The 24,449-nt window shown below is 46.1% G+C and overlaps 1 protein-coding gene across 2 annotated transcripts in view; it reads right to left on the minus strand.

Moving 5' to 3' along the window:
- The window catches only part of SAAL1 (serum amyloid A like 1), a 305,196-nt gene that overhangs the window by 53,950 nt on the left and 226,797 nt on the right, over window positions 1–24,449 (minus strand). For both annotated transcript variants that reach the window (XM_085648052.1, XM_085648053.1), the window contains one exon: window positions 23,926–24,114. In XM_085648052.1, the coding sequence (XP_085504178.1) occupies window positions 23,926–24,114 (189 nt within the window). The remainder of the gene's footprint in view (window positions 1–23,925; window positions 24,115–24,449) is intronic.

A 24,449-nucleotide genomic window follows, 5' to 3' on the forward strand; every position in this document is an offset into this window, starting at 1 on the left:
TAAGATAGACTGGAACGGATACAGGTAGCCGGGGAGGCGGGTGGGCGTGTACAACTCTGCAGCTCTACATGCCAAGAACAGATGCATACTGGTAAGTAGCATATTCCGTTCAAGGCATATGAGCTGCAGATTGTACACTTTGCATAGATTATATAGCAGTAACCAACCTTAGGGGCGACCACCGGTATCCGTTGCAGCGGTTTGAAATAGTGTCTTTAGTACAGCCTGGCCCACACTAGCTTGTTGCTTGGAGTGCACGTCTACACAGTAATGTTTTGTGAAGGTGTGCAGTGTTGACCATGTGGCTGCTTTGCAGATGTCATCTAAGGGTATGTTCCCTAGAAAAGCCATAGAAGCCCCTAACTTTCTTGTAGAGTGGGCTTTAGGTGGAACAGATAATGTTCTTTTTGCCTTTTGATAGCAAATTTGTATGCACTTTACAATCCACCTAGCTATCCCTGATTTAGAGATGGGGTTGCCTTTATGCGGTGGAGAGAAGGAGACAAACAATTGTTTAGTCTTCCTGAAAGGTTGCGTTCTTTGTATGTAGTACAGTAAAGCCCTCTTAACATCAAGTGTATGTAGAGCCCTTTCCGCAACAGATTGAGGTTGCGGGAAAAAAACAGGTAATTCCACCGATTGATTGAGATGGAAGGGGGAAATGACCTTGGGCAGAAATTTTGGATTCGTACGAAGTATCACTTTGCTGTGATGTATTTGTAAGAAGGGTTCCTGTATAGTGAACGCTTGTATTTCACTAACCCTCCTAAGGGAAGTGATAGCTACGAGAAAAGCAGTTTTCCAGGTGAGGAACTGTAGCTCACATTTATGCAGTGGTTCGAAGGGCGGACCCATTAGCCTTGTAAGAACTACATTTAGATTCCATACAGGAGAAGGTGGTGCCCTGGGTGAATTTATGCGTTTAAGGCCTTCCATAAAGGCTTTAATAGCGGGCACTCTGAACAGTGATAAATGCTGTCTGTTTTGCAGGTAAGCAGCAATCGCTGCTAGGTGTAGGCGTATGGAAGAATATGCCAGGTTACACCTTTGAAGATGGAGTAGATAGCATATAATGTGTTGTATGGATGCATCTAAAGGGTTGATTGTATTGTTACGGCAGTAAACAACAAATCTCTTCCACTTTGCGGCATAGCATGCTCGAGTGGTAGGACGTCTGGCTTCCTTGATAATATTCATGCAGTCAGGGGGAAGGTTAAGGTACCCAAATTCTAAGATTTCAGGAGCCAGATCGCAAGGTTGAGCTGAGCTGGGTCCGGGTGTCTGATTTCTCCATGGTTCTGAGTTAGGAGGCATGGGGACAGGTGCAGTTTTTGATGTGGTACCACTGATAGCTGTAATAGTGTGGTGTACCACGGCTGCCTGGCCCATGTTGGGGCTACCAGAATGAGTGTGAGGGAGTGCTGTTGTAGCTTCCTGACCACTAATGGAATTAGTGGGAGAGGTGGAAAGGCGTATGCAAATTTGCCTGACCAGTTCATCCATATCGCATTGCCTTTGGACAATGGGTGTGGGTATCTGGTGGCGAAGCTTGGGCATTTTTTGTTTTCGTGGGTGGCGAAGAGGTCTATCTGAGGATGCCCCCACTTGCGGAAGAATGGGCGAAGGACTTGTGGATGCAGTTCCCATTCGTGTATTTGTTGCGTTTGTCTGCTGAGCATATCTGCCATGGTGTTTTGTATGCCTGGGACGTGCTGTGCCAGGAGAAAGATGTTTTGTGGAATTGCCCATCTCCATATGCTCTGTGCTAAGCGGGAGAGCTGGGGAGAGTGTGTCCCCCCTGTTTTTGAATATAATACATTGCAGTCATATTGTCTGTGCGAATGAGGACTGCTTTGGCTGAAATCTGTTTCTGAAAGGATTTTAGGGCTAGAAAGATCGCCAATAGCTCCAGATGGTTGATGTGGAGCGATTTTTGCTGTGGCGTCCCTGGACCTTGCATTGTGAGGTGTAGGAGGTGCGCTCCCCAGCCGGAGAGCGATGCGTCTGCTGTTAGAATCACCTGAGGAACCGGGTCCAGGAACGGCCGCCCTTTGGAAAGGTTTGTGGTGTTCCACCACTGCAGAGAGTGATGGGGCGGCCGTCCACCAACACCAGATCCGTCAGCTGTCCCTGGGCCTGGTTCCACTGTCGTGCTAGGCACTCTTGGAGTGGACCCATGTGGAGTCTTGCATGGGGCACTATGAAAATGCAAGATGCCATCATCCCTATTAGCTTCATGAACACTCTTGCTGGGAGAGAGTGCTGAGCAATGAACGTTTGGCGCAAGGCTTGTATGCTTGCGATCCTGGCGGAATTGGGATAGGCTATACCTTTGGAGGTGTCTATAGTGGCCCCGAGATATTGCTTTGTGTGAGATGGTATGAGGTGGGACTTTTGGAAGTTCACCGTGAAACCTAGCTGGTGGAGCAGTTGGATGGTGCTGTTTGTATGTTGCACACATTGGTCGTAGAACGCGGCTTTTATCAGCCAGTCGTCTAAGTAAGGGAAGACGTGAATATGTTGACGTCTGAAATGTGCTGCTACTACCGCTAGGCATTTGGTAAACACCCGTGGTGCGGTGGTGACCCCGAAGGGGAGAACCGTGAATTAGTAATGCTGACCGTCCACCACAAACCTGAGGTACTTCCTGTGAGAAGGGTGTATTGGAATATGAAAGTATGCGTCTTTCAGATCCAAGGTAGTGAGAAAGTCTCCCTGACAGAGGAGTGGGAGGACTTGTTGTAGGGTGACCATGTGGAAATGGTCTGAATGTATGTATGCATTTAGAGGCCGGAGGTCCAGAATAGGCCGCAGGGTCCCGTCTTTTTTCGGTATTAGAAAATATAGAGAGTAGACCCCTAGATTTTGCTGATTGACGGGGACCTGCTCGATAGCGTGTTTTTGGAGGAGGGAGATCACCTCCTGTTTGAGCAGTGTGGAATGTTCCTGTGACATTGGACGGTGCCTTGGTGGGATATTGGGTGGGGTAGATGTTAGCTCGAGACAGTACCCTGACCGAATAATTTGGGTCACCCATTTGTCCGATGTTATGGACTCCCAAGCGTGAATAAAGTGTTGCAGTCTGCCCCCGACCGGAGTGGGATGGTCTGGGGGGAGCGAGGGGAAGTCATTGTGCGGGTGGTGTGGCAGAACGGGTGGTGTTGGTTTTGCCCCTGCCCTTATTGTTGTTGCCCCTGTATCCACCTTTTTGGTAGCCCTTTGAGAAGGTATTTTGAGGAGGGGACTTGTAGGAGGTAGAGGCGCTATCGGTGGAGTAACCTCTGCCTGTGCTACGAAAGGACGAACGTCGAAAGGAGCGTCTAGGGGTTTGGGATTGTAATGCCCCCATAGACTTTGCTGTGTCTGTGTCCTTTTTCATTTTTTCTAATGCTTCGTCTATCTTTGGCCCAAATAGATGTTGTTGGTCAAAGGGGTGATTTAGTATGGATGCCTGGACTTCTGGCTTAAACCCTGAGATCCTGAGCCAAGCATGACGGCGAAGCAGGACACTAGTATTTATAGCTCTTGAAGCAGTGTCCGCTGCATCGAGGGCGCATTTAATGGAGGTGTTAGTAATGAGCTTTCCCTCTTGTATTAGGTCATGAGCTTTACGTTTGTGTTTCTCCGGGAGGTGTTGCATAAGAGCCTCAAGCTCATCGTAGTGTGCTCTGTCATAACGCGCAAGTAGCGCCTGTGTATTCGCAATGCGCCAGATGTTTGCGGCTTGTGAGGCAGTGCGTTTACCAGACGCATCTAAAAGTTTTGATTCGTTATCTGGCGGTGGAGCCTCACCTGAGGACTGGGAGTTGGACCGCTTTCTAGCTGTGGACACAACCAGGGAATCTAAAGGAGCAGGGCCTTTAATGTATGCAGGATCTGTGGGTGCTGCTTTGTACTTTTTTTCTATTCTGGGGTTTAGGACCCTGGCCCTGACAGGGTCTTTGAACACCTCTGCAGCATGTTTGGTAACACCCTTAAGCATGGGCAAGATGGCTGTGGATTTATCCTGAATATCAAATGTATCCAGTAAGAAGTCGTCTTCCACTGGTTCGCTATGTAGTTCCACCCCATGATAGTGTGCTGCCCGCTGCACTAAGTGGTGAAAACCTAGTGAGTCCTCCGGGGGAGATGGCCTGGATGGGTAGAGGTCATCTTGGGGCACATCTGGTATGTCAGGGTTTTGGTAATCCTCCCATGGGTCTGGGGTCCCTGGGGGTGTGGGGTCCAACGGGGCGTCCGCTGGATCATAATCTGGATCCCCGTAATCCGGTTCTGGGGATGGGGTTGGGGAGTGATGAGGCAAGGGTGGCGGAGACCTGGGAGGGAGAGGAGGTGGAAGAGGTGGAGGAGGTGTAGGAGGTGGTGGGGAGGGCACTCTGAGAGGAGATGTGGCAGAGTCCTTCCGTTTGGGCGGTGGAGGAGGAGCTGGTGTGTCGAGACGTCTTTTCTTGACAGACAAAATCAATAGCCCAGTCTTTGGATCCTTTGATAAGGTTTTTTGAGAAGGATAAGGTGTAAAAAGTTCCGTTGGCGCCGAATCGTCCGCTGGCGCCGATGTTTTCGGAGCCGAGGGCTTGGGTGGTTTCTCTGCGCCATGCTTTTTTGGAACCCCCGGTTTTTTCGGAGTCGAGGTAGGCTTCGACGCGGGAGCGTCGGTGCCGAGGGATTTATGCTTGTGTTTCGTCGGCACCGAGAGTCCAGGCTTCAGCACCGGTGGCTTCGGAGTCGAGCTGGGCGTCACTTTCTTCGGTGCCGAACGGTGCTTATCGGCACCAGGAGTAGGCTGGCTCGAGCCCGAGCTGCCGTGAGACTTGTGATGCTTCGACACCGGGCCCGAAGGTGGGGTGATAGAAGCTGCATGTTTGGTTTTCCCTAGGCCCGAAGGCGAAGGTGTAACCTGAGTCTCTTTGGATATGGGCGCGGGGGTGGGAGGGGGTAGAGTACTCACGACCCTCTGCGCTGGTGTGATGTCCTCCAGGTCGGAGTCGTCGGCCTCGGAAGCGCTGACGATGTCTTCCTCCTGCTCGGTGTGTTGTTGCCCCGAAGCTCCGGTGTCGTCTCCGAAGATGTCCAGTGGAGCCGAGGTCGATGAGTGCGCCATGGTGCATCGAGCTCTTCGATCCCGAATGGTCTTTTTTGATCGAAAAGACTTGCAGGCGGGGCAGTCTCTGGCCTCGTGTTCTGGAGAGAGGCAAAGGTTACACACCTGATGGAGGTCGGTGTGGGGAAATTTAGACCCAAATTTTGGGCACTTTTTGAACGGAGTCCTTTCCATCGGCCGGGACCGGAGTCGAGGAGGGCCCGAAGGCCGGTGCCGATGTGTGGAATCGATAAAGTGCCTCTACGAGAGATGAAGAAGATGAAGAATCTCGATGAACGAGGATTTTCCGTCGAGGCTGGAACCGGAAAAGTTCGAAGCCGGAGCACGAAGTATCACATCCGAGCCCGATGGCGGAAAAAAACAATCTGAGGATGGAGCCGAAGCCCATGCGCAGTACGGACCGAAGGAGGAGTCACCGAACTCGTGACTTCCAAAGACTGTCCAAAGAACAAAAACAAACTGCAAACATCCGGGCCCAACACCAGATGGCGATCTATGCAAAGTGTACAATCTGCAGCTCATATGCCTCGAACAAAACATTTCACTTTCATGCCCAGCACAGCACTTCTTCCCATTAAATAAAAAATAAATATTGCTATAGTTTAGCTATTTTCTTGTTTCCCTCCAGGGGAATTCACAAAGCATTGATACCTTTGGTATCCCCAACATGTAGGAACCAAGGATGCAAACTGTCCTGGATAGCCCTTGTAGAGAAAAAGTTAAGAAGACTTAAGCACAAACTGTTTCAAATATCAAAATTAGTGCGTAGCCACAGCAAGCACGGGCAGTTGGTTTGAGTATCTGTAATAAAGGTGTGAGGCAATATCCTTGTTTAAACACAATGCGTTAATTTATCTACCATTTTCTCTAGCTTTTCAAAGCATTGTGTTATTTTCAATTCTCGATTATCTTTGAACCCGGACGCATTTCAGTCACCCAAGTCTATACTGCGGAAGAAGCTGAAATATAGAAGAGATAAAAGGTGCGCTCTGTGACAAAAAGAGGAAGAGCAGTACATTTTCACTGTGTGGCAAAGGGGAAGAAGCAATGAAGGTGCACTGCATGGCAAAAGAGGTAGCAGCAGCAAAGGTGCACTGTATGGCAAATTACTAATCTCCTCTATTTTGAGTATTTACGTTCCTCTTCAGACTGCAAAAATATGGCCCTATGCAAACATCAGGTGCTGCTGCTACTCAACAGTCCAAATAAAGCAGGATGAAAATGATATGAATAGGTGCATTAGGATTACTCAGAGAAGTGGATCCAGCAGCCTAAAGTAAAGTCGCCCTTACTGAGCGATACACCAGAAATAAGAATGAAGAGCCTGGCACTGTAAATTCAACAACCAAGTCTCTAGAACAGGAATATTATAGTGTTATACTTGAAATGTCAAAACTCAGGAAAGAAAATGATGTACTACAGTATGTCAGAAACATAAAACTGCTAGAAAATTTTCCAAGGCACATTAATCACTGGTCTGGAACAGTCGGTAATGATGCTGAAGGCTTTGGAGAGCAGTCCTAAGTGAAGCGTTGAAAATGAACGCAAAATAGTTTATTCTCTGAAAACAGTACTCGCATGCTTTTCAAATATTTACCTTCTACATTAAATCAATCGCTTGTCAGTGTGTACTAAGTAATACAAAAGGAAGGATAAATAATGTCATTTGAGGTTCACGCAACTAATCAATGGTTTAACAACATATAATAAAGGACCAGCAAAGAGGATAAGTAATGTAATGCACCGACGAACCATGGTCATTTGATGAGGGCAGACCATTCCCCATATTGTGAGGGCTCCACCCAAACTTTGCATAATGGCAACTATGGGCTGGAATGAAGCAACATGCATTAACAAGCCTCAACATTGGCTTAATGCAGTAATATGGGTCAAAGACCACTCAGTAAAGAGCATCAATGGCACCAGGCAGTAATGAAGACCGTCAAAGGAAGCACTAGATCCTTAGAGGCAGCATAGAAGGATATCCTCAAAGGCAGTATGTTGGACCTGGCATCTTTTGCTTCCAACCTTCTTTTTTTGACTGTGTGATGTATCATGTTTTTGCTAGTTTTAGGACTCTGGGCACCTAGCCACTGCTGACCAGTGTTAAAGTGCAAGTGCTCCCAGTGTAAATTGTACTGGTGGATGGTTTATCCATGATTGGCATATCTGATTCACTAGTAAGTCCCTAGTAAAGTGTACCAGGTGTGCACAGGGCCTGTTAATCAAATGCTTTTAGTGGGCCTACAGCACTAATTGTGCCACCCATGAGTAGCCCTGCAAACATATCTCAAGCCTGCCATTGCAGTGTCTGTGTATGCAGTTTTAAACTGCATTTTCGACCTGGCAAGTGCACCCACTTGCCAGGCTTAAACCTTCCCTTTTACTACATAAAAGTCACACCTAAGGTAGGCCCAAGGCAGCCCAATGGGCAGGGTGTAGTATATCTAAAAGGTAGGGCATGTGCTGTTGTGTTGTACATGTCCCAATAGTGAAATACTGCTAGTTTCGTTTCTCACTATTGCAAGGACTAGCTCTCCCATAGGGTCACATGGGGAATGCATTGAAATATCTTTTAAGTGTAATTTCCCATTGGGAGCCGATAGAGATTTGGAGTTTGGGGTCTCTGAACTCACAATTTAAAAATACATATTTTGGTTAAGTTGGATTTTAGATTGTGTGTTTGAGAATGGCACTTTTAGAAAGTGGGCCTCTTTTTTGCCTATCCATTCAGTGTCCGCCTGACTGTAGGAGCCACGTCTGGGTTAGGATGACAGTTGCGCTCTTGTGCATTCACTCTGGACAGTCGCACAAAGGGAGCTGAGGTGTGACTTGCATATCCTGGTGGGCCATCAACAGGCTGATGGGCCTTTCTGAGCTAGAGTGGTGGGAAGAGTGGTCACTGATACCTGAAAAGGGCTGGGCCTGTTCTCACACAAACCGGTCTCCACCCCCCTGTAGTGTATATGGAGTCAGAAAAAGACTTTCCTTTGAAGTCTGGCTACTTCAAAGACAGAAACTGGTATAAGTACTGGAGCTGTGACACCATAACTTCAAAACACCTCTGGACTAAAGGACATTCTGCCAGGAAGAATAGCTGGACTGCTTCTATCATAGGAGTAAAAGGACTGGACTTTGCTTTCTGTATCCTGCTCCCAAGGTTCTCAAAAGGGCTTGTGTGTACTTGCCTCCTGTTCAGAAGTCTCAGGGCCTTCAAAGACTTCACCTACCAGGGCCTGGGCTCTTCTGCTGAGAGTCCTGACTTGCCAAGTGGTGCCAAATCCAGTTTCTGGGCCCTTGGAAGTAGAATTTGGTGATCTTAGAAGAATATCCATACATCGGCTCCCAGCTCCTGTTTTATTGATTAACCGCTGCCCAAGATTGACAAAGCGCCTGCAGTGCGGCCGAAAAATCGTTGCAGCGCGAGTCCTGAGCTCCGTGTCACTGACGTCCGTGGCACCCGTTCTAACTTCAATGCATACCCTGTTTGCAGCTGTGGAAATGACGCAGCACCTGCTTCACTGCTGCCGCATCAACGCAAGGGTCCAGAATTTCAACACATCGTTCCTAGAACACAGATTCTTCATCAACACAACACCGCAGTAAGGAACCAAGGCTGCGTGTCCAGACCCAGACGTATTCTTCATCAACACCACACCGCAGTAAGGAACCAAGGCTGCGTGTCCAGACCCAGACGTATCACCTCCCCTACAAGCAAAGAATCAACGCATATCCTACCCTGTCAGCAAAACATCAACGCATCACCTCCTCTTCAGTATGGAACCGACGCCTCACCTCCTATACCAATACGGAATAGACGCATCACTGTGTTTTCTGGCACCTCACATCCACTGAGGCCCGCATCGTCTTTGATGCATCTCAGATACGTTGTGCTAAAACACCGCCATCCATTGATTTCTATGGATTAATAAGTATAGAACCTTTGAAACGTGATATCTTTACTTGTGTATGTTGGATTTTTACCATTTTGGTCTTGTTTTATTCAGATAAATATTGCTATGTTTCAATACTGGTGTGGACTAAATTTGTTTTATTTTCACTGTGGTACTGTGTGTGTATGCGCAAAAGCTTTACACATTGCCTTTGAGTTAAGCCTGACTGCTGGTGCCAAGCTACCAAGGGGGGAGCAGGGGTTATCTTAGCTGTGTGATCCCCTTACTCTGACTAGAGTGATGTCCCTACTTGAACAGGGTGCATACTGACTGCCAACTAGAGACCCAATTTCTAACACAGTAGTAAAGAGAAAGTGCTCAGCCAGTGACCAAGTCAGGACCCTGAAAGACCGAAAGGAAAGTGTTCTTCCAGCACTAAAGAATACACTTGAACAGAGACCATCAAGCAAGGCCCCACTGATGCCAGAGGTTAATACTCCCTGGTGGTGGTATTGAGCCCATGAGGATCATCTTCAGCCAAAAGCAAATTAGTGATTGTCTGTTCGAGTGGCCACAACCTCCTACATATCCCACCAAACACTTTGGCGGAAGAAGACAGCTACTGCCAGACGATTAAGGAGGCATTCAGGGTAATTTCATAAGCAAGGTGTGATGCAGTTATTCATTCCTAAACATCTGCAATGGCCTTAATGAGTCTTTATCAATGAAAGCTCTACTATAAAAGGGTTTTTAGGCTTCTACATGGAAGCCTCTGCCATAAGCATTACCCCTTATACTGTCTCAACCTCACATACAAGCTCTATGGAGTGCAGATCTGCGGGGGCCGCTGTTCTTCAGAGAATGCATCATTTGCCTTGTAATGGTTGTGTGGATTCATACAACTGCTCTAACCATTGGAAATCTTGCATTAGATGCTAATCCTCTTATGACTGACAGAACAATTGGGCAAAGGCTACTGAACTTTGTATTTTACAGCTACGTGTGTTGGCTCTCTGACCAATACATTCAAGGGCCGATATACAAGAATGGGGCCATGAAAGTCAAAGGAAAGGGGTCTAAGGCAAGGTTTATTCAAAATTAAAACACGTTACAGAAAGCAAAAAGAATGACGATTTTTGGGTGTCGATTTTTCGGCATAATTACACCTTTCTGGCAGGTAGCCCTGATTGTGGTCCGGCTTTAATATTTAAGGCCAATCCTTTATGGTGGACGAACCTACTCAGTCCATTTTTTACATAGGTTTCAACATATTGGCTTCATCCTGGAATTTTATCGAGGAGCCCCCATTAAGCCAATTCATAAGAAAGGTAATAGATCCAATCCAGCAAACTACCAACTTATTTCTTTGTGGATACGGCTTCAAAGATTTATGCCAACCCTACTGATAAACCTTGAAAACTGGGTCTTTGAAGCTGCCATTATTCCCAGAGATGCTTCGGGGAACACTTTTTCACATTGGATCACCATTTGGCCCTTTGGACAGTGGCTGGGCAAGTAATAAATTCAGTTGGCAAGTTACGCTGCTGCTTTGTTGACTTCCATGCTGAATTCGACCTGGTTGAATGTGAAATACTGAGGAACAAGTTTATATATATTACAACATTCCTTCTGACCTATTCCTCGTGATCCAAAAACCGCATTCTCAAAACTGGGAGCAGGTGGACCTGAATGGAAATTGTATTGTTTCTAGTAACATCCCTTTTTTAAATGGACTTCGTCAGGTATGTGTTTTAGCTCCCCTCCTTTTTAGTCTTTTTATTTCTAACCTTCCAAGCAAACTCTCTGAGACACATTCCTTCTCCCCAAAAATCAAAGACCATATGCTGTGTCTTATGAAGGCTGACAACCTAGTCATCATGAACTATAGACCAGTCAGCCTTCAGTGAAAACTTAACGCTCTTTATGCATATTGTGAGACCAATAAACTCAAGATCAACATGGAAAAAATAAGACTTTAGTTTCATCAAAAAGACCTAAGAAGTTTGTATGCTCTCTTAATGATATCCTGTTGGATCAGGAAAAGGGGTAAAAGTATTTAGGTTTTAATTTTGGAAATAATCTGTGCAGGGAATAACCATTTGAGCATGCTAACAAACTTCTTAAATGGCTACAGCGAGTGCCTTAAAAAGGTTTGGAGCCCAATAAGGTGGGCTAACAGCTGACCCTTAAAAAAATAATCCAAGATAAACACATGCTGTAGGCTTTATATGGGGCAGAGTTACTATGTCTCGATAATCAAGTCATTTGGGATCGTTTGGAAAGACTGCATCTGAAGAAGCTCTTTTGTGTTCCTTGGAATGGAATGATACAAGCCTTCCGGCTTGAGCTGGGTTTATTCCCTTATAACATATTAGCTAAAACAAGTGCCTTGAGGCTTTTGTTCTCCAGAGTAAACAAGCATTTGCAATGCAATCGTCCTCACCTTTGGGACCTTATATGTATTTAGCTATGCAGAACATTAGCCTGGGTGCTGAAACATCTACTGTTGTTTAACATGGAGGGAAAGTAAGCACCAAACTGCGTGACACACCAGGTATTATTTTTATTTTTTTAAATCTTAAATAAAAGGCTTAAACTCGCGTAAATCGAGACCTATTGCATTGCAAACGCTTGTTAAAATGTCACCACCGGCATGACCTGGCCCACTTAAAGCCCTATATACATGCCAACATGTATTGTATTGTGTAATGTAACTGTTAGCTTGCACGGTGATAAAGTGACGTGATCGGTCAAGCCCCCTTTCGTACCATTTGTAAAAATACAGCATTTGTGAAAGCATGTGTTGGCGCCACCAAGTGCTCCCTTTTATTAATAAGGGTCCCAGTTATACACATAATCCCCATTAAAGGAGTATTTATCCAAATGCAATAGGTTTCAGGTTGCTGATATTTTCATCTTGGTTAATTAATTTAACTTAATTTTTGGTATACCTGGTATCTCTTGGATTCTAATGGGGTAAATACTTCACTAATTATGGGTTTTCATGGTTATGAAATAATTTAGAATGTGGTTGTGTCCTTTTCAATAAGTTGTCAGAGGAAGAAAAGTTTTGAATCCGGGGACCATTGGGGCTCTAATGTTCCTGAGGCAAGACAGAGAGCAAGGGTTAAAGTGGACAAATAGCACAGTTGCAGTAGTAAATGAGGGATGTGCATGGGAGAGGGGGGGCACTGTCAGGTTAATGGAGCAAGACTTCGAAGAGTAGTAATTGGGTCAGTGCGAGATGGCACAGGATGCATAACATTGGGTCTACAAAAAAAACTGCTTGGTGCTAAAAGAAAAGACTCTGAAGTACGAACGGGGCAGATGAGACTACACACTGGGGTCCCAACCAAACAGAAGCTCCAAAAGAGGGAGAGAGCGATGGTATCAGCTAACGAGACAAGCTTAGATTTTAGGAGGAATGAGAGATGCTCTTCTCTGTGTTTCCTTATATCTCATCATCATAAGGATTTTGGGCAGAGGACAGGACTATGGCATTTTGGACTATATATTCTATTCGGGTATATTTATTGCTAGGACCATCTCTGCAGATGTTAACAAGATACTTGTTAAGCGATACAGAACTCTTCTTCAGTCTATTCACACTGTTTTTAAACATTGTTGTATGTTAATTCTGCTGTTTGCAGTTACTTACATAAATAAACAAACGTTGCAAAAAGGAATTGCGGATGCTGAGTGTTACATTATAATTGACACTTGGCTGCATGTTTGCTAATGTGATCCTGCCGTGGTTTGTCCTCCAAACTGACACTCGACGTGGAAAAAGAGCCCAAGCAGGCTGCCATTAACAAAAACACAATAGAGCTGTAATTGTGATGAAGGTGGGCTGACAGGGATGCAACAACAGGGTGGACGGTCCACCAGATGGAAACAGGTCAAATGTGAAATGTCAAATGAGAAAAAGACAAGTGGCTAGTGAGAACAAATTGGCACAATTATAAAAGATATATTAAAGGGTAGTGGACATGGTATTATTTGAGACCTTTCTGCCGGGTGGCCAGGAGGGGCGGCCTTTGTAACTGGGTGTCAGGATTGTCAGTGGAGACATCCTGGATGACCATAGGGGTCCGGTGTGCGCCCAGTGATCGAGCAAGGCTCTTACATCCACATGTGGGGCAGACTCGAGTTGCAAGGGGGCAGTGGAGCCTGCATTGCCCCGGGATGTGCGGCTTGCTCCGTGCATGGTGGAACACTCCGTGGATGCGGTGAGTGCATGTGAAAAGGCACGAAGTACTCCTGATGGTAGGCTGCACAGGTAGGCCCCTCCAGGACCCTCACACACAAGCAGAGCACCAGCACCATCACACCCCACCCCACCCCCCTTCCCCAGTACAGAGTGGTACACAAAATCAGCCCCAGTTCTGTTACAGAAATCGGCTCTTTTTCTTGTAGACTGCAAACATTTTACTAATAAGGTGTGCACTTGTTACTTACCATGTCCGTTTAGTTTCCTTTCAGCCACCAGACTGCATTCAAGGCAGCAGCAAGTCTCCTCAGGCAGCGAGCCACTTACCCCTTGTGGGCGACAATCAGTTTGGTTTGCCGCCGGCCTCCTTAGTCCAGAATCGGTTGGCGGCTGTTCAGTGCGACAGGAGTCTGTCGTGGCAGCCCCGAGCTGTTGCATAGCTGGGTGACTGTCAGTAACTGACTGCACTAGTGGACTCGGACCACAGGCTCGGCAATTTCAATTGGATCCGCCGCGTGCGGCGGCAATAATAGGGATGAGGTGTCGGGCACGCTTCTGATATCGCGCCTTCTCGTCGTTGCGGAAGATGTTGTGGGTGAAGCAGCCGGCACCACCGCTGAGTGCTTCATAGCGCTCTTCTTTGGCCCTGCTATGTACATTGCGCCGCCTGGATGAAAGAAGGGCCCGGCCCAACGCAGCTATTACCCAAGAACTGCATAGTCCGTCGCCGGAAGTCAAGAAATGCACAGTCCGTCGCCTTAAGTCAAGAACGGCACAGTCCGTCGCCGGAAGTCAAGAACGGCACAGTCCGTCGCCGGAAGTCAAGAACGGCACAGTCCGTCGCCGGAAGTCAAGAACGGCACAGTCCGTCGCCGGAAGTCAAGAACGGCACAGTCCGTCGCCGGAAGTCAAGAACGGCACAGTCCGTCGCCGGAAGTCAAGAACGGCACAGTCCGTCGCCGGAAGTCAAGAACGGCACAGTCCGTCGCCGGAAGTCACTCTCTGCCCGTTTCCGGGAAAAAATGGCCAATTAGCCACTACCGATATGACACGGCTCCGAGTACCGCAGATTCATCAATCTGTTCAAGCCAACTGAAAAAACATAAAAGAGCAACGACCTTCTGACGTTTGTCTTCCAACACTCACCAAAGACGGCAAAAGTACCCAAAGGATTGCACTATTATTCTTTGTCAGCCTTTGTTAAATATTATTTTGAAAGGGAGCCTCAGTACGGAGAGCCTGACAGAGCGGACTGCGGGCGGAGGGACGAAAGGGCACGAATGGGAGTGCAGGTGGGAGACGCCGAGAAGGACGGACTGCGGGGGGGGGGGGACTGTTGGGGGGGAACAAAATAGTGCCTGAAGTAAAGTGGCCAATAGATGTGGCAGGATACAAATGACGACATGGTCGTCATGAGGCAGGACCAACAAGCCTCAAAGCTATCAGATTGCTGTATTTAGGAAATAAGCCAATAAAAAATATGGGCGTAAAGTGGGCGGAGCTTCCACAAAGCTTCTCCACTATAGTGTATACTGCTGCAACGCTAGCCGAGGCCTAAAAATGGGGATAATCCTATATTTTGTACTCAGATGGTGAGGGAAACTCAGACCCGTTCAAACTCTCAAGTCAAATTTTCAAAGTTGTTTACAATTCTCAACGTAAATTTGATGTTTTTAATGCTGACAGGCAAATCAAAATAGGGATGGTGAAACATCTCCTTAGTGAAACAACTCGAGTGGTCAGCTATCGGTAGACAAGCATTATTTGCTGACTAAATAAAATCTGTAATGCATTCACTTTCCTAACCACTCCAAAATTCCAGACAAGAAAATCAGAAACCAAATATTGCACATTCGCTTAAGCATAGTTTCTTTTTCGAGAATTCCTGTCCTTTGGAGGAGAATATGCAGTAATAAAGGCTATTGTCTATGTGGCCTTAGAGTGAAACACAGCATAATACATTTGTTTCTTGATTGCCTTTATTTTAAAGAGATAAATAAAATAATTCTTCGGCCTTTTTTAAAAAAACAGGGCAGGGAGTTTTATCAAGAATGGAAGAAATTTGCACTTTATTTGAAATGAAGAGCTTTGATTCTGCGATAGTGGTAGAAAATTGTATTAATGCTATACAGAAAAGGAAAGTTTTATAAAGGAAAGAACCTAAGGTGTTTGTTAATAGCGAAAATAATTAGCTTTCATTTTATCTAGCAATGAAGCACTTTGTACTGCTTATTTATAATGATCAGTATTGATAAGAGGTTTACTGCCCTAAGTTCTATTGGTCTTCAAGAAGTGAAAAGAATGTATTTTTATGTTGGCTATTTTAAAACAAATTTTATATATAAGACTTTTATTTGTGTTATATCTGATTATGTTATATTTAATATTTCTATAACATGAATTCTTTGAAATAAATTACTACACACAAAAAAAGGTAGTCAGTTTAAAATAAATCAAGATCTCATGAGGTTGATCTCTGAATAAAAATCTTCTAAGTATAGGATCAGTAAGAGGATCAAGAGGAAGTCTGCCTCTGGAGAATAGGCAAAAAGCTTTGGCAATCAAAATTATTTTAAGTACAGAACTAATTAACAGTCTGACATAGGAACTGCTCGGTATGAAAGCAAGAAAAGGTTCTCGAAGCACAAATCAAATAACAGACCTGTCAGATCCTGCCTTTGTAAAATTGAGGAAAAGGTCTTGCACACATTCCAGAAAAGGCACATTTTATTGTTTCAGAGAAGAGGAAAAGAACGGTCTCAGCTTTAATGTGAGGTGGTATCATAGGGCTGAACTAATAAAGTTACATGACAAACCACTCAACATTGCAGAAATTGTGTTACATTAAACAGGCTACTCTAGGGACTGCCTAAATTATTAATAAATAATGATCCCCTTTATCCTACAAACAAGGGAAATTACATTGCACTATTGAACAATAAGCTATTTAAAACAAACAGATAGAAATACAGTTGTGGCTTCAAGCAGCAACAGCTTTGATTGTTGCAACATTAAAAGAATATCTCTGAAATACCTCCTTCTGAAGGCACACAGTATTACAGCATGAGCAGCTGCACCATGAAATGAACCACATTCAACTCTTTTATGAAAAGGAAAAATATAGAACAGGAAAAGAAACATGCTCGCAAAAAACGTTTCCGCAGCTGTCTGAGTAAATTTTTTTGGGCGGCTTAGTTATGCTAACTTAAACATATGTAAATAAGGAATATGCTACTTACCAGTATGCATCTGTTCTTGGCATGTAGAGCTGCAGATCTACACACTTTTGCATAGATCGCCATCTGGTGTTGGGCCCGGATGTTTGCAGTTTGTTTTACCTCTTAGAAAGTCTTTGGAAGTCACGAGGTCGGTGACTCCTCCTTTGGATCGTATTGCGCATGGGCTTCGGCTCCATCCTCAGATTGTTTTTCGCCAGCAGGGAAAGACGGAGCGTAGTAACAACAGTGAAGAAACCCATGTGTGTTGTATCTAAATAAGATAGACTGGAACAGATACAGGTAGCCGAGGAGGCGGGTGGGCGTGTGTAGATCTGCAGCTCTACATGCCAAGAACAGATGCATACTGGTAAGTAGCATATTCCGTTCGAGGCATATGAGCTGCAGATTACACACTTTTGCATAGACTATATAGCAGTTCCCAACCTTAGCGGCGACCACCGGTATCTGTTGCAGTGGTTTGAAATAGTGTTTTTAGTACAGCCTGGACAAAACTAGCTTGTTGCTTGGTTTGCACATCTACACAATAGTGTTTAGTGAAAGTGTGCGGTGTTGACCATGTAGCTGCTTTGCAGATATCATCTAGTGGGATGTTCCCTAGAAAAGCCATGGAAGCTCCTATCTTCTGTGTAGAATGGGCTTTAGGGGGAACGGATAGCGTTCGTTTTGCTTTGTGGTAGCAAATCTGGATGCATTTTACAATCCACCTAGCTATCCCTGATTTTGAGATGGGGTTGCCCTTGTGTAGTGGAGAGAAAGAGACAAACAGTTGTTTGGTCTTTCTGAAAGGTTGTGCTCTTTGGATATAGTAGAGTAAGGCTCGTTTGACATCTAGCGTGTGCAGAGCCCTTTCTGCAACGGTCTGAGGTTGCGAGAAAAATACTGGTAATTCTACAGATTGGTTTAGGTGAAAAGCGGAAATTACTTTAGGTAGGAATTTTGGGTTGGTACGGAGAACAACCTTGTTCTGGTGCATTAGAAGAAAAGATTCTTGTATGGTAAGTGCTTGTATCTCACTGACCCTTCTAAGGGAGGTGATGGCAACAAGGAAAGCTGTTTTCCATGTGAGGAATTGCAGTTTGCATTTATGCAAAGATTCGAAGGGAGGCCCCATTAGTCTCGTGAGAACGATATTTAGGTGCCACACAGGTGAGGGTGGTACTCTGGGGGGAATTATTCTTTTGAGGCCTTCCATGAAGGCTTTAATGGCAGGTACTCTGAAAAGTGATAGGTGCTGCCTGTTTTGTAAGTAAGCTGCAATTGCTGCGAGGTGTAGCCGAATGGAGGTATAGGCTAGATTACACCTTTGTAGGTGGTGTAAGTAGCATATGATGTGTTGTATAGACACGTCTAGAGGATTGATTGTGTTGTTATGGCAATAAACAACAAATCTTTTCCACTTGGCAGCGTAGCAGGCTCTAGTGGTAGGGCGTCTAGCTTCTCTGATGACGTTCATACAGTCAGGGGGAAGGTTTAGGTACCCGAATTCTAGGATTTCAGGAGCCAGATCGCAAGGTTGAGCTGAGCTGGGTCCGGGTGCCTGATCTCTCCATGGTTCTGGGTTAGGAGGCATGGTGAGAGGTGTAGCTTTTGGTGTGGTACTACCGAGAGTTCCAGCAGCATGGTGTACCACGGTTGTCTGGCCCACGTTGGAGCTACTAGGATCAGTGTGAGGGAGTGCTGTTGTAGCTTTCGCACCACTAATGGAATGAGTGGGAGAGGCGGAAAAGCGTACGCAAATTTGCCTGACCAGTTCATCCATATTGCATTTCCTTTGGACAATGGGTGTGGGTATCTGGCGGCGAAGCTTGGGCATTTTGTGTTTTCGTGGGTGGCGAAGAGGTCTATCTGTGGATGCCCCCACATTTGAAAGAACGGATGAAGAACCTGTGGGTGAAGTTCCCACTCGTCTATTTGTTGTGTCTGTCTGCTGAGCAGATCTGCCACGGTGTTTTGGACTCCTGGGACATGTTGAGCTAGGAGAAAGATGTTGTGGGGAATTGCCCATCTCCATATGCTCTGTGCTAATTGAGAGAGCTGTGGAGAGTGTGTGCCGCCTTGTTTTTGAATATAATACATGGCCGTCCTGTTGTCTGTGCGAATGAGGACTGCCTTTCAACCACGGATTTCAGGGCTAGAAAGATTGCTAGTAACTCCAGATGGTTGATATGGAGTAACTTTTGTTGCGGCGTCCATGTGCCTTGCACTGTGAGGTGTAATAGATGAGCTCCGCAGCCGGAGAGCGATGCGTCCGTTGTTAGTATTATTTGGGGAGCCGGGTGCAGGAACGGTCGACCTTTGGAAAGGTTTGTGGTGTTCCACCACTGCAGAGAGCGATGGGTGCGACCGTCTACCAACACCAGTCTGTCAGTTGCCCCTGGGCCTGGTTCCATTGGCGCGCTAAGCACTCTTGCAGTGGACGCATCTGCAGTCTTGCGTGAGGCACTATGAAAATGCAAGAGGCCATCATCCCTATCAGTTGCATAAACACTTGTGCTGGAAGGGAGTGTTGAAGTACGAATTTTTGCCGCAAAGCCTGAATGCTTGCAATCCTGGCCTGATTGGGGTAGGCTATTGCTTTTGAGGTGTCTATGGTGGCACCGGGGTATTGTTTTATGTGGGATGGTGTTAGCTGGGACTTTTGGTGGTTCACCGTGAAGCCTAGTTGGTGAAGTAGTTGGATTGTGGTAGCGGTGTGGTCTACACATTGGTTGTATGAAGTGGCTTTTATCAGCCAATCGTCCAAGTATGGGAAGACGTGAGGTGTGCCGCCACCTCCGCTAGGCACTTGGTGAATACCCATGGTGCTGTTGTGACTCCGAACGGGAGCACTTTGAATTGGTAGTGTTGTCCGTCCACTACAAATCTGAGGTACTTTCTGTGAGCATGGTGTACTGGAATGTGGAAGTATGCGTCTTTCAAGTCCAGTGTGGTGAGAAAGTCGTTCTGGGAGAGGAGCGGAAGTACCTGCTGTTTAAGCGTTACCATGTGAAAATGGTCTGAGTGTATGTATGTGTTTAGGGGCCGGAGATCTAGAATAGGTCGTAGAGTCTCGTCCCTTTTTGGTATTAGAAAATATAGGGAGCAAACCCTGAAATTTTGTTGATTGACGGGAATGTGTTCTATTGCCTGTTTTTGTAGGAGGGAGATTACCTCCTGCTTTAGCGATGTGGAATGTTCTTGTGATATTGGGTGTTGCCTGGGTGGAATGTTTGGGGGGGGTAGATGTTATTTCCAGGCAGTATACTGACCGAATTATTTGTGTCACCCATTTGTCTGAGGTGATGGTCTCCCAGACATGAAGGAAATTTGTGAGTCTGCCCCCGACTGGAGTGGAATGGTCTGGGGGGAAGTCATTGGGTAGTAGGTGTGGCAGAGCGGGCGTTTTTTGTTTTGCCTCTGCCCTTGTTGTTGTTACCCCTGTAGCCGCGTCTTTGGTAACCTTTTGTAAAGGTGGTCTGAGTAGGGGATTTGTACGATGTGGACGCTGTGTCTGAGGAGTAGCCTCTGGATGCACTCCGAAAGGATGAGCAGCGAAAGGAGCGTCTGGGCGGGTGAGACTGTAAGGCTCCCATGGATTTTGCTGTATCCGTGTCCTTTTTCATCTTCTCTAAGGCCTCATCCACCTTTGGCCCGAATAGATGTTCCTGGTCAAAGGGATGGTTAAGGATGGAGGCTTGTACTTCTGGTTTAAACCCAGATACCCTTAACCAAGCATGACGACGGAGAAGGACGCTAGTGGTAATGGCCCTGGAGGCTGTGTCTGCTGAGTCTAGGGCACAACGTATAGAGGTGTTCGTGATTTTTTTACCCTCTTGAATCAACTCGCTGGCTTTACTTTTATATTTTTCAGGGAGATGTTGCATTATGCTCTCTAATTCGTCATAATGAGCCCTGTCATATCTGGCCAGCAGTGCCTGAGTGTTTGCTATACGCCATATGTTGGCGGCCTGGGATGCGGTGCGTTTGCCTGAAGCATCTAGCAGTTTTGATTCCTTGTCAGGTGGTGGTACATCGCCTGACGCTTGTGACTTTGCCCTTTTACGTGCCGTAGAGACCACTAACGAATCTAGTGGCGCTGGTCCTCTAATGTAAGTGGGATCTGAGGGAGCAGATTTGTACTTCTTTTCGATACGTGGGTTAAGGACCCTGGCTCTAACTGGGTCTTTAAAAACTTCTGTCGCATGCTTTACCACCCCTTTAAGCATGGGCAGTATGGAGATGGACCTCTGTGTAGTATCGAATGTGTCTAGGAGGAAATCTTCCTCCACAGGGTCATTATGCATGTCCACCCCATGATAATGTGCTGCTCTTTACAGAAGATGGTTAAACCCTAGTGAATCTTCAGGTGGAGATGGTCTAGAAGGGTAAATATCGTCTTGTGGGACGTTGGGGATATCTGGTATATGGTAATCGTCCCATGGATCTGGAGATCCTGTAGGGGTGGGGTCTTGTGGCACATCCCCCGTATCATAATATGGGTCCCCATGATCATCATCGTCTGGAGACGGAGTAGGAGAACGATGAGGTGGGGGTGGAGGTGGGGAAGGAGGAGGAGGTGGAGGAGGAGGGGTAGGTATTCTGAATGGAGAGGTAGCAGAGTCCTTCCTCTTTGGAGGTGGAGGCAGAACAGGCTTTTCCAAATGTCTCTTCTTAGTAGAGAGCGTCAAATGTCCAGCTTTTGGATCCTTGGTAAGAGTTTTTTGCAAGGGATTCGGTGTAAATAACTCTGGTGAGGTAATTTGGTCTGTCGGCGCCGAAGGCGTCGGGCTGATGATTTTTTAGGTTTTTCCGTGCTGGTTTGATGTTTAGAACCCGGCTTGGGACCCTCCGGTCTCTTGGTCGGCGCCGAGATGTGCTTCGGCTTGAAAGTGTCTGTGCCGGTGGCCTTGTGTGGTTTGGTCGGCACCGAAGATGGCGTCGGTGCCGAAGGGCTGGGTTTCGACCCCGAGGGTTTCGGTGCGGAGCTCGGTGTCGAGGTGGAGGCCATCTTCTTTTTGGTGCCGAAGTGTGTTTCTCTGCACCGCTGGCAGGCTGGCTCGAGCCCGAGCCGCCGGAAGTCTTACTTGGCTTCTTCACCGGGCCCGAAGGTGGGGTGTGTGAAGCAGTGTCTCTGGTCTTGCCTAGGCCGGCAGGCGAAGGCGTGACTGAAGCCTTTTTGGGTGTAGGCGCAGGTGTGGGAGGGGGTAGATTGGTACTCACAACCCTCTGCGCCGGGGTGATGTCCTCCACATCTGACTAGTCGGCCTCGGAAGCGCTGACGAGGTCCTCTTTGGTACGATGATGTTCCGGATCGTCGATGTCGTCTCTGAAGATGTCGACTGGAATGGACGTCGAGGAGTGTGCCATGTTCCTTCTGGCTCTTCGGTCCCGAATAGTCTTTTTGGATCGGAAAGACTTACAGGCCGGACAGTCTTGAGCCTCGTGTTCCGGGGAGAGGCAAAGGTTGCATACCTCATGAAGATCGGTGTGGGGAAATTTGGACCCACATTGAGGGCACTTTTTAAATGGAGTTCTTTCCATGAGCCGGGACCGGAGCATGGGTAGGCCCGAAGGCCGCCGTCGACGACTGGAACCGAAGGTTTGTGTCGATGAGAAGGCGCGTTGATTGAAGAGATCGTGATCGAAACAATACAGCGATTGGGGTGAGGATTGCGCGTCGATCGTCGAACTGGAAGCTGTTCGGAACCGGAGCGCGAAGATCACATCCGAGCCCGATGGTGGAAAAAAACAATCTGAGGATGGAGCCGAAGGCCATGCGCAATACGATCCAAAGGAGGAGTCACCGACCTCGTGACTTCCAAAGGCTTTCCAAGAGGAAAAACAAACTGAAAACATCCGGGCCCAACACCAGATGGCGATCTATGCAAAAGTATGTAATCTGCAGCTCATATGCCTCGAACACATTATTTTCAGTTAATACACTTGCTCTAACTTGTGACTGAAACTAACTACAACAATGGCTGATGGGGGCTGATCTTTTGTCCTCTATCACCATCTATAATGCATCATTATTGCAAAAAAAAAAAATAAAAAATAAGACAAACCTAACAATTATGTAGAGTGGAATTTTTGACAATCCTCCGTTTTCCGCATGGGAACTATAGATATTTGGTCTCCCACTCATACACTCAACTAATCAGCTTTTGTCTTGTCTGCCGTTTGTGCAAGTATACAAACAGGTAAAACACTGTACATACATGGTCTACGGAAATACATTTATATACATTAAACTTCCCAGCCAGTTTATTTGCCCAGCACACAGGGGCGACTCTCATCCAAGCAGTTGTCTAAACCAACAAGTCCGATGGGGTACCAAACTCGAAGAAATACAATCAAATTAAAAAACAGACATAACGTTCTGCCCTTGGGGTTAAGGGACCCAGATTGTATCATATGCCTAGTGCGTCAGTTGCTGACAGTTTAGGGCCATCCCTGATGGCAAAGCAAGTCTTTCAGCTCACAGCAGAAGCACTTAATTATTTTACTGTCTGTAGAATGATAAGGTCAATGCAGTCCCTTTGCACAGAAGGCACAGACTAGTTTTCACTAAAGGAATATGCCTTGTAAGCATATGCAGACTTAGGCACTTTCTCTTCAATGTCAACAGTGAAATGTACCCACATGCAGGTAGGTACATACAGCATGTTAGTAATGAACACTATTGTTCATGTCTTCTTTAGCCCAAAACAGTCACATTTTATCTTGTAATGCTTGTCTAGCCTGTGCCAATCACCTCCCTTGATACTGATTACATGATCAAGATTTTCGGTAACCATTAAAACACTGTCATTTTAAGGGGATTCAGAAGTGCAATCCATTTACTGATGCCAAGACCCCCTTTAAAAAAGTGAGCCCAGTGAGTGGCCACTGTGCAGGGGAGGGGGAAATACCCAGCACAAAGCTGACCCTTCCGATCTCTTTTAGGCGGAATTTCTTAAACTAGCACACCATCTTTCTAAATATAACATACAGACAGTCCTAAGACAGGGAATTCCAACTGAGGAGGAAGGAAGCTATTCTTGCCCTAGAGGCCAAAGGCTACGACTTATGCCTAACACTCCCTGTTGTCTTCACAATGTAATACAAGACATCAGCTGAACACAGCAAGCCACATGCATTGGTGAAGGCTGTTCAACAAAGGTTTTTACTGGCTTCCTGAATTAAAATAAAGTGCACGAGGAGACAATACTAGGCTCTGCCCATTTTGGCAATTATGAGGTGCTCTTGTGACTGGGAAATACATTCAGATAGGAATACATCTAAGTCGGAATCTGCGTTCCCCTATATGTACAACAAAGATTTCATATATGAGGTACTGCGAACATGGGTTGAATATATTCTACAGAGGTTTAATATCATTAGGAAACAGAGTCTCGTAAGATATTTCTAAAAAAGCTGAGTTAACTATACAAATAACACTTCAAACTCTTCTATTTCTACCGATAGGACATAAGTGCTTTGTCAAAGAAGAAAAAAGTGTACTTGTCTCAATCTTCATGTATTCCTGATCAGTCCGCGAAGAAAACATGACTGACATCACGGCCAAAATAGAGGACAAGACAGTCTTCTGTTCTTGAAGGATGAGTGGCGGATCATCAGCCTGGCACAACTCATTGCATGTTAGATCACATAGTAAGTTCCACGTTTCCTTTCCAACTTCTGATGACTGTACTGAAGAAAGAAAAAGAGGTAAATTAAGCACCAAAACTCAGTACTGATCCTTACACTTGCATCCTGGTCTGGAACGTAATGATGGATAGCTTATTAAAAAGCCTTCCTGCACATCCTGGTGAATGCAGGAGGGCCCGAGCAACAACAGCCAACAAAGAATGCTTCATTAAGCAACTTTCTCAATGTTTAGAAAAACAAGATAAAACCTCAAACTGTTATCAGCAAAGCTATAACTTATGGCATTTACAACGAAGGGACAAGATATCAAACATATGCAGGTAACAAAGCTGAGAGGAGGGGGTGTGGCCTGGTGCACAAGATGGCAGGCACGTTTT

The sequence above is a fragment of the Triturus cristatus genome, chromosome 3_2, assembly GCF_964204655.1.
Source record: "Triturus cristatus chromosome 3_2, aTriCri1.1, whole genome shotgun sequence".
Taxonomy (NCBI): Eukaryota; Metazoa; Chordata; class Amphibia; order Caudata; family Salamandridae; genus Triturus; species Triturus cristatus.